At 47.0% G+C, this 17,426-nt stretch overlaps 1 protein-coding gene across 26 annotated transcripts in view; it reads left to right on the forward strand.

Annotated features, from left to right (window-relative positions):
• Positions 1-17,426, forward strand: part of SYTL3 (synaptotagmin like 3) — a 121,567-nt gene that overhangs the window by 48,344 nt on the left and 55,797 nt on the right. For 25 of the 26 annotated variants that reach the window (XM_063632792.1, XM_063632783.1, XM_055268424.2 and 22 more), the window contains 2 exons: positions 13,913-13,964; positions 15,011-15,080. In XM_063632792.1, coding sequence (XP_063488862.1) covers positions 13,913-13,964; positions 15,011-15,080 — 122 coding nt within the window. Of the gene's footprint in view, positions 1-13,912; positions 13,965-15,010; positions 15,081-17,426 lie in introns of those variants that run through there. The other variant, XM_055268457.2, reaches the window with a different exon arrangement.

Below are 17,426 nucleotides of genomic sequence, written 5' to 3' on the forward strand. Positions count from 1 at the left end.
TCAGCTTCCAAAAGTGCTGGGATTACAGGTGTGCCACTGAATCCAGCCTTTCTTTCTTTTTTTCTTTTTTTTTTTTTTTTTTGTAGAGAGGTTTTGCCATGTTGCCCAGGCTGGTCTCGAACTCCTGAGCTCAAGTGATCCACCTGCCTTGGCCTCCCAAATTGCTAAGACTGTAGGCATGAGCCACTGCACCTGGCCTGCTTTTATTTTAAAGGAAAGGTGGATCCTATTCTTAAATATTTTACTACTCTCCTTAAGAGGAAGGTTAAACACATCATCACTAAAAGGAGTGTGTGCCTTGGAAGTGTTTTCCCAGCAGATTGGATTGCTTGCCATGTCTCTGAGAGATTTTTAGACAGGTCCATTTAAACTAAGTAGAGCCGAGACTATCAAATCAGATTTTATGATTAATGTAAGAAGACCTTGCCCTTCAAAATTTTTGCTTTCTCCCTGTGTTTCTAAATAATAATCTTCCTGACACGGGCTCTTGATTTTATTATTTTTCTTTCTTTCTTTCTTTCTTTCTTTCTTTTTTTTTTTTTTTGAGATGAAGTTTCACTCTGTTACCCAGGCTGGAGTGCAGTGGCATGATATTGGCTCGCTGCAACCTCTGCCTCCTGGGATCAAGCAATCCTCCCTCTCAGCCTCCCAAGTAACTGGGACCACAGGCGTGCACCACCACACCCGGCTAGTTTTTGTATTTTTAGTAGAGACAGGGTTTCACCATATTGCCCAGGCTGGTCCTGAACTCCTGGGCTCAAGTGATCTGCCCACGTTGGCCTCCCAAAGTGCTGGGGTTACAGGCGTGAGCCACTGCACCTGGCTGATTTTATTCACTTTTGATTTCATGACGCCTTTGGCTTTGCACATAGTAGCAAATCAAAAATTGAATTGATTAGAAGGTCCAAGTCACTTTGAATACATGAATTTAACCTAGGCATTTTTTGTATCTCAAGTATCTTAACTGGATGACTGGAGTTTCCCCGATGCTTTCTGAGCACTTGCGTTCCTTCCAGGACTGCTTCTTTGTGTGTCTCCTGATGTCCTCTGAGCCCTGTCCATCCTCCTTGATAATGAGGTCACTTTAGGCAGCCTACTTCTTGGTCCTGAATTGTCATGACTACTCCACTACTTACTTGCTTTGTTGGGTTTTGATTCACTGTTTTTGGAGTGGAGGAAGAACCATGATTAGGTGGGCTGGTTATCAGGTTCGTCAATATTTTATTTTACTAAATACTCCCTGCTCTTTTGAGAGTTGGCAAACAACAGCCTGAAAGCCAAATCTGGCCCATCAACTGCTTTTGTAAATAAAGTTTTTTTGGAACATGGCCATGTTCACTCATTCTTATATCTATGGCTGCTTTTGCAACAGGTTGAGTAGCAGCAGAGACCTTATGGCTGGCAAAGCCTGAAATTTTCTACCAAAAAATTTACAGAAAAAGTTTGCTGACCTCTACTCTAGAAGATCAGTTGATAAAATACAAAAACGTTTTCATGACCATCATTATTTTTCCTATTTCAATGAACAGCATGGAAACCAAGGTGAAGTAATTGAACTGAAGGGATTTCTGAATGAAGGATTCATGTGTTCATATGTTTAGACAAAATTACTCATTAGACTAGTTTTTAGGGAGTAATTTGCTGCTGTTAAACTACCTCTTCATATGAATAATTTTTTAAAAGAGTAGACACATATACACTTAAATAGGAAATAATTTTGAATTTAAGAACTCCATGTTCATTTTTAAAATTGTGGCAAAATATGCACAATATGAAATTTGCCATTTTAGCCACTTTTAAGCATTAAGTTCATTGGCATTAAGTATATTTGCATTGCTGTGCAAACATCACCACCATCTGTTTCTAGAGCTTTTTCATCCTGCTATATTGAAACCCTGTACCTATTAAACAATAACTGTCCATCCTCCCCTTCCCCCACTGTCCTACATTCTGTCTTTATGAATTTGACTACTCTAGGTACCACATATAAGTGGAATCATAATGTATTTGTTCTTTTGCGTCTGGCTTATTTCACTTAGCAAAATGTCCTCAGGGTTCATTCATGTTGTAGAGCATGTATCAGAATTTCATTCCTTTTTGTGGATGAATAATATTCTGTGTCATGGACATGCCATGCTTTGTTTATCCATTCATCTGCTGATGGACATTTGGGTTGTTTCCACCTCTTGACCATTGTGAATAATGCTGCTGGGAACACTGGTGTACAAATATTTATTAGAGTTCCTGCTTTAAATCCTTTTGTGTTTATACTCAGAAGTGGAATTACTGGTTCAAATGGTAATTCTATGTTTAATTTATTGAGGAACTGCCATGGAATTTTCAGCATCTGCTGCCCTATTTCATTATACTTCCCCACTAGCAATGCACAAGGGTTCCAATTTTTTCACATCCACACTAACACTTATTAACAGTTTTTTTTTTTTTTTTTTTTTTTTTTTTTTTTTTTTGAGATAGAGTCTCACTTTGTTGCCAGGCTGGAGTGCAGTGGTGTGATCTCGGCTCACTGCAATTTCTGCCTCCGGGGTTCAAGCGATTCCCGTGTCTCGGCCTCCTGAGTAGCTGGGACTACAGGTGCACGCTACCACGCCTGACTAATTTTTTTTTTTTTTTTTTTGTATTTTAGTAGAGACGAGGTTTCACCATATTGGCCAGGATGGTCTCCATCTCCTGACTTCGTGATCTACCTGCCTCGGCCTCCAAAAGTGCTGGGATTACAGGCGTGAGCCACCACACCTGGCCAACACTTATTTTTATAACACTTATTTTATATTTTCTTGATAGTAGCCACCCTAATGGGTGTGAAGTGGTATCTTTTTGTGGCTTTGATTTGCATTTCCCTAATAATTAGTGATGTTGAACATCTTTTCATGTGCTTATTGGCCATTTGTACATCATTTTTGAAGAAATGTCTATTCAAGTCCTTTGCCTTTTTTTTAAATTAGATTGTTTTGTTTCTTTAAAAAAAGAAAAAAAAAGAACAAAGCTGGAGGACCCATGCTTCCAGATCTCAAAACTTACTACAAAGCTACAGTAATCAAAACAGTGTGGTACTGACATAAAGACAGACATATAGACCAATGGAATAGAATAGAAAGCCTAGAAATAAAGCCATACACATATGGTCAAATGATTTTTGAGAAGGGTGCTAAGACCATTCAGTAGGGAAAGGATAGTTTTTTCAACAAATGGCACTGGGAAAGCTGGATATCCACCTACAAAAGAAAAAAGTTGGCTTATTTCACTTAGCAAGTGCTAAGTGAAATACGGTAAGCCAGACCTTTACCTAACAACATACATAAAAATTAACCCAAAATGCATCAAAGACCTAAAGGTAAGAGCTCTTGTTTTCTTAGAATAAAATGGGGAAGCTGGGCGTGGTGGCTTACACCTGTAATTTCAGCACTTTGGAAGGCCCAGGTGGGTGGATTGCTTGAACCTGGGAGTTCGAGACCAGCCTAGACAACATGGTGAAACCCCATCTCTACGAAAAAAACAAACAAAAAAAACAAAATTAGCTTAGCATGGTGGTCCACGCCTGTGGTCCCAGCTGCTTGGGAGGCTGAGGTGGGAGGATCGTTTGAACCTATAGTGAGTCAAGATTGTGCCACTGCACTCCAGCCTGGGTGATGGAGTAAAGACCCTGTCTCAAATCAGTCAATCAATCGGGGAAAGATTCACGACATTGGATCTGATAATGATTTCTTAGCTATGACAGCAAAGGCACAGGGAACAAATTAAAAAATAGAAAAATTGGACATCATCAAAATGAAAAACTTTTGTGCATCAAACGACACTATTAACAAAATAAAAAGGTAAGCAGCAGAATGAGAGAAAATATTTTCAGATCACATATCTGATAAGAGATTAACATCTAGAATATATAGAGAGAGCTCCTGGAGCCTATATTCTTTTTTTTTTTAAGAGAAAATCCAAAGGATGCTGAAAAGCAGTTTAGACCTTCTTGCCCCAGGTACTCACCAAACCTGAACTGGTCACCCTCGGCCTTGAGCGTATGTCAGTGGAAGACTTACTGCCCAGAGTGTCTGCCCGATAGGACATGGGTAGCTTCATTAAAGGGAAAAGGTATTGTTCTCTTCTGTCACTAAGCAGAAGAGTAATGTCTGGTGGCAGAAGGACGCCAGATGGGGGATGCTTCATGCCCACAGGGTTGTAAATCTTCCATTAGTAATTGTTGCTCCCTGGAAGGCACTGGTTGCTGATTCACAGTCCTGCTCTTTGTCTTCTTTTGTCCTGGAACAGTGGCTTGGAGCCAGTGCTATCTTAGCTCAAATTTTCCTATGGACTAAAATATGCTTAAAATGGCTCTGGGCTGGGCGTGGTGGCTCACGACTGTAATCTCAGCACTTTGGAAGGCAGAGGTGGGCAGATCACTTGAGGTCAGGAATTAGAGACCAGCCTGGCCAACATGGTAAAATCCCATCTCTACTAAAAATACAAAAATTAGCTGGACGTGGTGGTGGGTACCTGTAATCCCAGCTACACAGGAGGCTGAGGCAGGAGAATCGCTTGAACACAGGAGGCAGAGGCTGCAGTGAGCCGAGATCACACCACTGCACTCCAGCCTGGGTGACAGAGTGAGACTCTGTCTCAAAAAAAAAAAAAAAAAAAAAAAAAAGGCTCTGGACTCCTGTTCTAAAACCATTTGTGACTGGATATCATGATTCTTTACATGCTGAGGGATTTTTTTAGGTCAAACTTTTAGACATTTTCCATTTTGAATATATGAACTATAGATTGGTTTAAAACCGTATTGTCCAACACCCACTCCAACCCCTGGTTTTGCTCACCTTTCTTTAGCATTTGGAGAAAACTCAAACTTCAGTGTGGGTCAACCCTCAGGACTGTGACTTACAGTAGCACAGGTCGGACACTGCACAAGGGAGCCACTTGTATAAGGGGATATTGTTCAAATACCCCCTTATATTGTGTATTGATTGTGATGATTGTTTATGTCAGATACAGCAAAGTGTATTGTTATAACGAGATCCATATATTATGACAAATTTCCTGGGGGTGGGCATAAGGCCTCTTGAGGAAGGGGCACATTTGCCCAGTTCCCACGGAGGCTCCGTGTAGATAGCCCCACGTGTGCTTTGCTTTGGTGGCACTTGGAACTCCAGGGTATAGTTTCTTACACAGGATGTTATTCCAACTCCACAGGCACCAGCAGAGAGGTGGCCAGAGGGAAGGCCGCCTTTCCCTGACTGCCTGTCTGTGGTGCCGCAGCGTGACCCATGCCGTGTGGGTGTGCATGACCTGCACACAGGGCTGCTGTGGGGCCTTTCAGTGGAGGAGAGGATTTGCTGATCCTGCTTTGTAAGGGGCCTAACCACACTGACGGTGCAGTTCAGGACCTGAAAACCCTCAGCCAGCTACAAGCAACACGACTTGGCGGGCTGATGGAGTCGCTGTGGGACATTCCAGGGAGTCTGCCCTGTATCCTCTTTCCCCATGAACCGAGTCACCCAGGAGAGAAGAGTTGGAGCAACAGGGCCCGCATCTGCTGCAGGAATTGCAGTCCAGGGTGCTGGCATGGTTGGGAGTTAGCATCCTCAACTGACACCGTGACAGAGCCCAGTTTGAGATGGTCATCCATGTGTAGGGATTTGTATCAGTAGCTGAAATAAGTTGCTTCATCCCTGTTATTTCTAGGCTGAGAAATGGATGCATAGATGGATAATGACTTGTCACAGACATGCCAGCTTCAGGGGCAGGACTGGTTTTTGAGCCACATGGGGCGGCTCTTGACTCCCTGCTGCCACAATCTGTAGTTTGTGTGAATCCTCACAATGCTGTCAGCCCTGCTGTGGGTAGAGGTTGTGACTCACTTATTCTTTTTTTATTATTATTTATTTTTTAAAAATTGGGCCAGGCGTGGTTGCTCACACTTGTAATCTCGGCACTTTGGGAGGCTGAGGCGGGAGGTTCACTTGAGTTCAGGAGTTCGAGACCACCTTGGCCAACATAGTGAAACCCCATCTCTACTAAAAATACAAAAATTAGCCAGGCGAGGTGGCGTGCACCTGTTATCCCAGCTACTCGGAGCCTGAGGTAGGAGAATTGCCTGAACCAGGGGAGCGAAGGTTGCAGTGAGCTGGGATGGGGCCACTGCACTCCAGCCTGGGTGACGGAGTGAAATTCTGTCTCAAAAAAAAGAATAATAAAATTAAATAGGCTGGGCGCAGTGGCTCATGCCTGTAATCCCAACACTTTGGGAGGCCGAGGTGGGCGGATCACCTGAGGTCAAAAGTTCGAGACCAGCCTGAACAACATGGAGAAACCCCTTCTCTACTAAGAAATACAAAGTTAGCCAGGCGTGGTGGTGCGTGCCTGTAATCCCAGCTACTCGGGAGGCTGAGGCAGGAGAATTGCTTGAACCTGGGAAGCGGAGGTTGTGGTGAGCCGAGATCATGCCATTGCACTCCAGCCTGGGCAACAAGAGCAAATCTCTGTCTCATAAATAAATAAACAAACGAAAATTTTATTTTGTAGAGATGGGATCTTGCTATGTTACCCAGGCTGGTCTTGAACTCCTGGGCTCAAGCAGTCCTCCCACCTTAGCCTCCCAAAGTGCTGGGATTACAGGTATGAGCCACCACATCTAGTGTCACTTATTCTTATCTCTGTCAAAGTACCTGTGTGTATTGCACTTAATTAATGTGAATGAATTAATGAAATTACACTACACATAAGCTAAGTTGTGCAAAACTGATGACCTTGTGTTAATACACATTTGGTTGTACAGTTCAAATGAAATAATGCTTCCTGCTATTGTTAAAATAGTGTTGGTTGCTACTGATGTTGTATGTATGTATTTTGAGATGGAGTCTCGCTCTGTCGCCCAGGCTGGAGTGCAGTAGAGTGATCCTGGCTCACTGCAAGCTCTGCCTCCTGGGTTCACGCCATTCTCCTGCCTCAGCCTCCCAAGTAGCTGGGACTACAGGTGCCTGCCACCATGCCTGGCTAATGTTTTGTACTTTTAGTAGAGACAGGGTTTCACTGTGTTAGCCAGGATGGTCTTGATCTCCTGACCTCGTGATCCGCCCTCCTTGGCCTCCCAAAGTGCTGGGATTACAGGCCACCACACCTGGCCTGTCGTTGTATTTATAACCATCACCTCTTGCATGGCAAGCCCTCTTCTGGGTACCGGGGACAGCGAGATGCATAAGATGAGGCCGTGTCCTCAAAAAGTTCACCTTCTAGGGGAGAGACAGACGCATATTGATTACAGTGGAGTCAGAGGAGTTTTAGTGCAGGCGTGCACAGTAACTACAATGGGACCAGCCTGGCGAGGACAGTCATGGAATCCCTGTGAATGAACTCCTAGAAGGGTCATGGAGGAGTGTGACCTGGGGTTTAGATGAAGGGCTGTCTAAGGGGAAGGAGCCATGGGGAGAGGGTCATGGAGGAGTGTGAGCTGGGGGGTAGATGAAGGAGTGTGAGCTGGGGGGTAGATGAAGGAGTGAGCTGGGGTGTAGATGAAGGAGTGTGAGCTGGGTATAGATGAAGGAGTGTGAGCTGGGGTGTAGATGAAGGAGTGTGAGCTGGGGGGTAGATGAAGGAGTGTGAGCTGGGGGGTAGATGAAGGAGTGTGAGCTGGGGGGTAGATGAAGGAGTGTGAGCTGGGGGGTAGATGAAGGAGTGTGAGCTGGGGTGTAGATGGAGTGAGCTGGGGGGTAGATGGAGTGTGAGCTGGGGGGTAGATGGAGTGTGAGCTGGGGTGTAGATGGAGTGAGCTGGGGGGTAGATGGAGTGAGCTGGGGGGTAGATGGAGTGTGAGCTGGGGTGTAGATGAAGGAGTGTGAGCTGGGGTGTAGATGAAGGAGTGTGAGCTGGGGTGTAGATGAAGGAGTGTGAGCTGGGGTGTAGATGAAGGAGTGAGCTGGGGTGTAGATGAAGGAGTGTGAGCTGGGTATAGATGAAGGAGTGTGAGCTGGGGTGTAGATGAAGGAGTGTGAGCTGGGGGTAGATGAAGGAGTGTGAGCTGGGGTGTAGATGAAGGAGTGTGAGCTGGGGTGTAGATGAAGGAGTGTGAGCTGGGGTGTAGATGAAGGAGTGTGAGCTGGGGTGTAGATGGAGTGTGAGCTGGGTATAGATGAAGGAGTGTGAGCTGGGGTGTAGATGAAGGAGTGTGAGCTGGGGTGTAGATGAAGGAGTGTGAGCTGGGGGGTAGATGAAGGAGTGTGAGCTGGGGGGTAGATGAAGGAGTGTGAGCTGGGGTGTAGATGAAGGAGTGTGAGCTGGGGTATAGATGAAGGAGTGTGAGCTGGGGGGTAGATGGAGTGAGCTGGGGTGTAGATGAAGGAGTGTTAGCTGGGGGGTAGATGAAGGAGTGTGAGCTGGGGGGTAGATGGAGTGAGCTGGGGTGTAGATGAAGGAGTGTGAGCTGGGGTGTAGATGAAGGAGTGTTAGCTGGGGGGTAGATGAAGGAGTGTGAGCTGGGGGGTAGATGAAGGAGTGTGAGCTGGGGGGTAGATGAAGGAGTGTGAGCTGGGGTGTAGATGAAGGAGTGTGAGCTGGGTGTAGATGAAGGAGTGTGAGCTGGGGGGTAGATGAAGGAGTGTGAGCTGGGGGGTAGATGAAGGGCCGTCTAAGGGGGAGGAGGCGTGGGGAGAGGGTCATGAGGAGTGTGAGCTGGGGTGTAGATGAAGAGCTGTCTAGTGGGGAGGAGGCGTGGGGAGAGGCACAAGGCCTAGAGTGGGCACGGGCAGCTGGGAGGCTCTGGGGCTGAGCGAAGGGGATGGGGGTGGCAGAAAGGGACAGTGGAGAGGCAGAGAGTCACTCAAGCACCCGCGGCCTCTGGATTTGCCTCCTGGGGCTGCAGTAACAGAGTGCCACAACCTGGGGATCTTCCAACAACAGAAATGTATCGTCTCCCAGTTCTGAAGGCTGGGAGGCTGATATTGAAGTGTCAGTGGGGCCATGCTTCCTCTGCTGGTGCTGGGGCAGAACCTGCCTCCCTCTTCCTGCTTCTAGTGGGTCTCAGCAATTACCCCAGTCTCTGCCCCAGTGGTCACGGGGCTGTCTCCACATTGTCTCATCTCTGTGCACATCTGCCTGTGTGTCTAGATTCCCCCTTCCCCTCTTGTTTTTGAGACAGGGTTTTACTCTGTCACTCAGGCTGGAGTGCAGTGCTGCAATTATAGCTCACTGTAGCCTCTCACTCCTGGGCTCAAGCAATCCTCCCACCTCAGCCTCCTGAGTAGCTGGATGGGAGGATTACTGCAGGTACATGCCACCATGCCCAGCTCATTTTAAAATTTTTTTGTAGAAAAAAAATTAGCTGGGCTTGGTAACTCACACCTGTAATCCCAGCTACTTGGGAGGCTGAGGCAGGAGAATCGCTTGAACCCGGGAGGCAGAGGTTGCAGTGAACCGAGATCACACTATTGTACTCCAGCCTGGGCAACAAGAGTGAAACTCTGTCTCAAAAATAAAATAAAATAAAAAATAATTTTTTTTTTTTTTGGTAGGACGTAGTGTCACTAAGGTACCCAGGCTGGTCTCAAACTCCTGGCCTCAAGTGGTCCCTTCTGCCTCCTGGAGGAGGCTGAGGTGGGAGGATCACTTGAGCCCCGGAATGAGAGGCTACAGTGAGCTGTGATCATAGCACTGCACTCTAGCCTGAGTGACAGAGTAAAACCCTGTCTCAAAAACAAGAGGGGGAAAAAAAAGTTACTCAGCTTTCTGGGACGTGGTTGTTGGTTTCCAGGTGGTTGTTTTCCCCCTGGCTTTGTATTAGGAAAATGTTCAAACAAACAGAGCAGTGACCCCGTGTCTGTACAGCCCTTGGCTATCCCCGTTTTGGTCTCGTCCCCACCCCCTCGCCACCCTAAGTTATATTTGTACACTTTCTGACTTTCTGCAGGCTTTTTAGGCAAGTTGTGGTACAAAATCCAGCTTTGTCACTTGTAGACGTTGTGACTTTGGGCCCATGACACCACATCCCTGAGCCTCGCTTTTCATTTATAACACTGGGGGCCGGGCGCGGTGGCTCACGCCTGTAATCTCAGCACTTTGGGAGGCCGAGGTGGGCGAATCATGAGGTCAGGAGATTGAGACCATCCTGGCTAACACAGTGAAACCGTGTCTCTACTAAAAATACAAAAAATTAGCCAGGTGTCGTGGCGGGAGCCTGTAGTCCCAGCTACTCAGGAGGCTGAGGCAGGAGAATCACCCGAACCCGGGAGGTGGAGGTTGCAGTGAGCCAAGATCATGCCACTGCACTCCAGCCTGGGTGACAGAGCGAGACTCTGTCTTAAAAAAAAAAAAAAAAAAAAAAAAGAAGAAAGAAAAATTGGGATGACACCTGGCAACCACCCGAGCAGCAAATGTGTGCAAAATCTTCCGCGCCGTGCCTGGCAGACGCGGCTGCCAACCAGCCGTGTGCCTGAGACGAGCCCTGGCAGCCTCAGATCTGGGCCCTGGCCCGCAGCTGTTCCTGTCCCTGGCAAAGACGGGTATCCCTGCTAAAGTCACTCGCCAGCCAGACAGGGCAGGGTGGTGGGGGCCCTTGATCCAAAACACCTGCCTCTCGAGGGATGTCTGTCTGTGAGCATCTCACAGCTCCTTGCGCGAATACTGACATGTTAACAAGAGGTCAAAATTCAGGGCTCTTTACGGAAGCTTCTAGGAAGAAACAGCTGAGGAATCAAAGAGAAGAAGTGAAATGACAGTCAACAGTGGGCTGGTAAAAGCCACACAGGGCAGTGCTGCGCCAACTTCCTTGAGTTCTCAAATCCGCCTGGGTCTTGCTCCAATGGGATTGGGGCTCTGCAGGCTGGAGCCTGCCTGGCGCTCTGTGTCTCTAGCAACCCCTGCCCTGCCTAGAGCAACAGCCCACAACTGGGGCAGTGAGGGCAGGGGGCAGACTGGGACCTGCAGGTCCCCCTGCATGTTTTCATATGTCCCGTGAGCCAAGAGTGGGTTTTACATCATCATCATCATCATTATTATTATTTTGAGATGGAGTCTCGTTCTGTCTCCCAGGCTGGAGTGCAGTGGTGTAATCTGGGCTCACTGCAACCTTTGCCTCTTGAGTTCAGCCTCCCGAGTAGCTGTGATTACAAGCGTGTGCCCCCACGCCCGGCTAGGCTAATTTTTGTATTTTTAGTAGAGACGAGGTTTCATCATGTTGGCCAGACTGCTCTCGAACTCCTGGCCTCAAGTGATCCGCCTGCCTCAGCCTCCCAAAGTGCTGGGTTTACAGATGTGAGCCACCGCACCTGGCCGGGTTTCACATTTTTAAATGGTTAAGAAAAAAATCAAAAGAATAATCTTTGTGACACATTCAAATTTCAGTGCCCGTGAAGTTTCGTGGGAACGGGCACGCCTGCCCTTTATTACTGTCTGTGGCTGCTGTCATAGGGCGGAATTGAGCAGCCGTGATGGGCCCCACCCCAGGGCCAGCAGAGCGCAATGTTCCCTCTCTAGCCTTGACCCAGGCCCCGCCTGTGCCCCGCGTCGCTGCAGCCGGCAGGGGTCAGCAGAGAGCCAAGCGCACGCCCGGGCGGTGCAGGAGCTGCATCTGGGACGCGGGGCATTTGCGACCCGCGCCAAAGGGGAGGTTTCCTAGCTGGGGTCTGAGATGTGGACCTGAGGTAGAACTGCCCGCGGGGGATAGCACGAGGAGAGGAGGTGGGGGTGACAGTAATCGTGCAGGCAGGGCCGGCCTCACCGGGTAGGCAGGGCAATAAGGGACAATTGGTTTGCTGGAGTGAAAGGGCAAGGCCTGCAGGCGGAGGGGTGACCCCGCAGGGTGGGGCACCCCGGAGGCCACGTGGGCCTGGACTTCAGGCCGCGCTATAGGGAGTCACTGAAGGGCTCCAGGTGGTAGTGTGATAGCCTTAGATTCTCCAAGAGGGATGTGGCTTTTTGGTGACTGTGCCTCAGGATGCTGTTGCCACAACCAGGGACAGAGTGAAAGTGAGGGCTGTAAGGCCACATAGGGCAGGAGGGACCCGGGGCAGGGTGACTGAGGGCTGTAAGGCCATGAAGGGCAGGAGGGACCTGGGGACAGGGTGACAGAGCTGTAAGGCCACGAAGGGCAGGAGGGACCTGGGGACAGGGTGACAGTGAGGGCTGTAAGGCCACGAAGGGCAGGAGGGACCTGGGGACAGGGTGACAGGGCTGTAAGGCCACGTAGGACAGGAGGAACCAAGGGCAGGGTAACACTGAGGGCTGTAAGGTCACATAGAGTAGCGGGGGGGGGGGACCTGGGGGCAGGGTGACAGGTGAGGTCTGGAAGGTCATGTAGAGCAGGAGGGACTCGGGGCAGGGTGACAGTGAGGGCTGTAAGGTCACATAGACCTGGGGACAGGGTGACAGGGATGTAAGGTCACATAGACCTGGGGACAGGGTGACACGTGAGGCCTGTAAGGCCATGTAGGGCATGGAGGACCCAGGGACAGGGTGACAGTGAAGGCTGTAAGGCCACATGGGGCAGGGGGGACCCAGAGACAGGAGCGCCCTGTGGTATATCGCCGCCCGCAGACTGCTGTGCGCTGGCTGTCTCCCAGGTCTATGCTCGCCCCAGGATGGGCAGGATGAGCAGCGTGGCTGTTTTTCTTCTTGCTTCCATGGCCAGCACACTGCAGTCAGGCTGTCTCTTTTTTTGCTTGGACCTGGATGTTTTCTCTTGGGGGCTCCTACAGGTGCCAGCTTTGGTCCATGACCAGCTGGTCCGACTAGTTGAGTGCTCGGGCTTCAGGCAAGGCTGTATTGTACCTTTTCGTTCTGTCTTAGAGAAGTATTTCTTAATGGGGAGGGGAAGGGTCACAGGTGCCTTATAGAATCCTGTGAAAGCCAGATGTCCCCCAGATGAACTCCAGAAAATGCACACAGGCAGGTGGACTCAGAACTTTAGCCATGATTTCAAAGACTCCTGCACTCCCTATGGCCAGTCTGGCTAAGGACCCCGGCCTAGGGGCTGCCGTCTTCTTTTGAGGCTTGGGGCTTGGTGTTGAGAGCTTAACATCAGATGCTATTTGCCCTCCCAAAGGCCAGCCCATCTGATTTTCTTACTGTCCGTGTCCTTCAGTGGGTCTTATGGAAGTGATGTTTCCATATGTAAATGTTTTTTTTTGGAATGGCTAAAATCCCCCAAGCATCGGCACAGGAGCTAGACTGCCTCCCAGGGTGGCAGGCCTGGTGTTCTGGTCTGTGTACTGGGCAGAGTGGAGCCCTCTGGGAACCTCCCTTAGCAGGAGAATGCTGCTTCCCAGCCCCCTGCTGGGTGAGGACTGGTCTCTTCCTATGCATTTGGCCAGGGAACACTGTGTTCACAGAACTGGAAACATGCTGAGTTTTATTTCTGGGGTCTTAACACATCATAAAAACCTATTTTCTTGAAACAAAAAGAGTACTATATCAGATGCAGTCTTATTTAGGAAATTATTAGCCTCTATAACTAGAAATAAGTAGATTACAGTTTTTAAAAGATTAATTTAATCTTCATCACAAGGCAAGCTTACGGGAATAGATTCATTCCATTATGAAATGTTTCCAAAGGACGAATGGAAGATTTAGAAAATCTAATCCAATATCAACTTCTAATAAAAGTAGTCATTCCCAACAATTATGGTTTCGTAATGTGTGTGTATGTTTAAATGACTTTAGGGGAGTATAATTTCCATAACATAAAATGTATCTTTTCAGTGTACAATGCAATGATTTTGAGTACATTTACAAAGCTATACAACCATCTCTACACTCTAATTTTGGAACATTTCTGTCACCTCAAAATGATCTCTTACTTTTTAATCACAAGAAATGATACTAGAGAAAATAATTTTAATCTACTATTTCCTGTATTTATATCAGCTAAGTGCTATTCTTAATAATAAACGCCCTCTGTGGATATCTCTTGCAGGCAAACATGAGACAGTTGGAGGGCAGCTCTTGCAATCTTATCAGAAGCTGAGGTGAGTGTTACAAAGGACAGACCGTCCCAGGCCCTCCAGGGCAGGAGCGCAGAGGACACTCTGCAAGAACTTATACGTCTCTTGACTTTCACATGTCACTGCTTTGGAATGTGACTCTTTTTTTTTTTTCTTTCTTTCTTTTAAAGATAAAGTTCCTGAAAAAGATTAAAGCAGAGATGTTTCCAGATTCTCATGAGAAACCTTCTAGCTAGCGTAGTATTTTCTCACTAAACATTCAGCTCTACTTCTTAAATTCTCCTGAAGTGTTATAAGGAAACTAAATATGATGTTTAATTGCACTTAAGTGAAATTCTAAAGCAAGCATTCGGTTTGATTTCTCATGCCTATCTCTAACACCTTACCCAGCGCCTGGCGCGTTAGAGATATTGGTGGAATAAACATTGATAGAATTGGATAATGGCCGGAGAGATGTGAACTTCTTTGCACAAAATTCTAAAAACTGAGCAGTCGTGAAGCTAGCCATAATTCACACACCTGATTACACTTAATTTATTAAAGTGTTTCTGAAAGCTCCCCACCAGCTGCTATTTTGTTTGGCCCATGGTGAAATTTTCCAATATCGAGACTTTTTCATTTTTTTCCTCCCCTTTTCTTTCCCATTTCTTTTAGCACAAGCTTCCGGTTTGCTTCGTGGTTGATTCTCACATCCACAACATTTTTGGCGCTTCTGCCGGTGTGGTTTGTGCTAAGAGAACACGGGAGTGCAAATGGGAGCCAGGGGTTTCCCCGCAGCCAGGTGGCAGGTCCAGGCCGGAGCACCCAGGCCGTTTCAGAACATGTGACTGAGCGGGGTGGAGTATCCAGGCTTTAGGCAGCATCGCCCTCATATAGATACCAGGAAATCATGCCCCTCATAGAGCAGCAGGTCCAAGCAGGGCTGCTGGCTATTTTTCCAAAAAGTGAGGCAGTTTAAAAAAAAGGCAGAGAACTAGACTTATAGAATAATGGCACATTTTGTGTATTTGTAAAACTAACGACTTGCATGGTTCACAACCCATTTCTTCTTCCTGTATTTTCCTTGGCAGCAAAATTTCTGTGGTTCCTCCTACTCCACCTCCTGTCAGCGAGAGCCAGTGCAGCCGCAGTCCTGGCAGGGTAACGTATCCATTCTGGGCACTTCTCTAGTAGGGGTTAGGGGATAGAAGGAGAGGAAGCAGGGGAGCTTTCGAGGCTGAGGCTGGGCACGGAACCTCCCAGCAAAGGGATCTGACTGTGCCTGGAGCAGGTCACAAAGCAGGGCGGGGAGCAAGGGCCCTCAAGGCTGGGCAGAGCTTCTCTCCTCATTCTGGTCACGGGACCCTCTGTGTCATCAGCGACCCCTTCTGCCTGCACCCGAGGTCTCTTTACTCTTGGCATGGCATCGGCCCTCTTCTCCAACTGTGCTCTGTGCTGGGCGTGTGTGTAGAGTCTCTGGGGTCTAAGGGGAAATAAGATTGGTTAACGTGTGTGCGAGAGTGCGAGTGTCTCTTTTGAGTGTTTGCAGCCTCTAATATACAGTGGACCAGCACCATTTCTGTCCAAAGAAATTAGCTGTGTGATCTTGGGGCAGTTACCTGGGTTTCCCACCTGAGAGGTGGAAATAATTATACAGGTGCTGCTTGACTTATGATGGTGTTATGTCCCAATACACCCATAGTAAATTGAAAATATTGTAAGTCAAAAATATATTTAGCTAGGCGCGGTGGCTCACGCCAGCACTTTGGGAGGCTGAGATGGGTCACTTGAGGCTAGGAGTTCGAGACCAGCCTGGCCAACATGGTGAAACCCTGTCTTCTACTAAAAATACAAAAATTAGCTGGGCATGGTGGCAGGCACCTGTAGTCCCAGCTACTCTGGAGGCTGAGGCAGGAGAATTGCTTGAGCCTCAGAGGTGGGGGTTGCAGTGAGCCAAGTGCCACTGCCCTCCAGCCTGGGCAACAGAGCAAGACTCCATCTCAAAAAAAAAAAAAATTGTATTTAATATACACCTAACCTACCAAACATCATAGCGCATAGCATAGCCTGCCTTAAATGTGCTCCAAACACTTGTGTTAGCCTACAGTTGGGCAGAATCATTTAATGCAAAGCCTATGTTATAATAATAAAAATGGTATTAATAATACAAAATAGAAAAGATCAAAATGCAAAGTACGGTTTCTACTGAATATATATTGCTCTCACACCATCATCAAGTCAGAAAATTGTAAGTCATACCATTGTAAGTCGGGGAGCGTCTATATTTGTCTGGCTTGCCTCCCATGGCTGTTGTGAGAAATTAACAATGTGTATGTTGGTACTTGGAAAACTGTAAAGTGCCATGGAAATGTATTGTCTTGGTTATCTTCATTATTCTATAAATTAAAGGGAGCAGGTATATATGGGAGAATATGGGCGCTGAGCATAATCCCAGAAGACATAGTCCTGAGTGCCATCATCCTGAATGCTGGAATCCTGAAAGATCAAAATCCCAAAAGTACAATTCTAGAAAATCTAAAAATGATTTTGAAGAAATTTATTTAAAAGTTTTAAAGGGGATTTGAGAAACATATAAAAACATGGCAATAGCCTGGGCGACATAGCAAGACCCCATCTCTACAAAAAATAAAATAATTAGCTGGATGTGGTACCACATGCCTGTAGGCTCAGCTACTCAGGAGGCTGAGGGAAGAGGATCCCTTGAGCCCAGGAGGCCAAGGCTGCAGTGAGCCATGATTGCGCCACTGCATTCCAGCCTGGGCAACAGAGCGAGACTGTGTCTAAACAAACAAACTAAAAACAAAAACCATGACAGAACACTTCATTGGCCACTTTACACAATAAATAGGCAAAAACAGTGTGCATATTTTTGCAAGCATAAACACTCAGATATACTAATGACAGTCACATGGGTATAACAATTATGAACAGATGAACCATATTCATAAAGAAATACATCAGAAAGGGAAATGTAGAAATACATATTACTATGGCTGGTATTGTGTGCATCCAGCTTTGTAGCTGAAATATTGTCATGAACAATAGTATTTTTCAAACAGTCATTTGACGAGATGGATCAAAAACTGTCATGGGTCACCATTGCATATACAGTCACCCAAACAGCTGAGATCTCAAGGAATTTTATCTTTTGCAAATACAGATGTACAAAAAGGAGATCTCTTCACTTAGGAAATATCAACATTTTTATGTACACGTCAAAGTCATGGTGTGATGATGGACTTCGAAGCATGGAGTCAATTTTCAAAAAAAAAAATGCATAACACAAAACTCTCTAAAATTCTCTGCAGTTTTTACCTCCAGCATGGGAAATGATGCGAACATGAACTACATGGCATAGCAAACTGTGCTGTGTGTGAAGGGGCAGAATTCATACACAACTAAACTAATTAGGCAGGGGAGATTTCTTGTATTTTTTTTGCCTGTGTTTTTACTTCTAAGATCTTTGAAACACTTGCTCCACTTGTA

The sequence above is a fragment of the Symphalangus syndactylus genome, chromosome 2 (assembly GCF_028878055.3).
Source record: "Symphalangus syndactylus isolate Jambi chromosome 2, NHGRI_mSymSyn1-v2.1_pri, whole genome shotgun sequence".
Classification (NCBI taxonomy): domain Eukaryota; kingdom Metazoa; phylum Chordata; class Mammalia; order Primates; family Hylobatidae; genus Symphalangus; species Symphalangus syndactylus.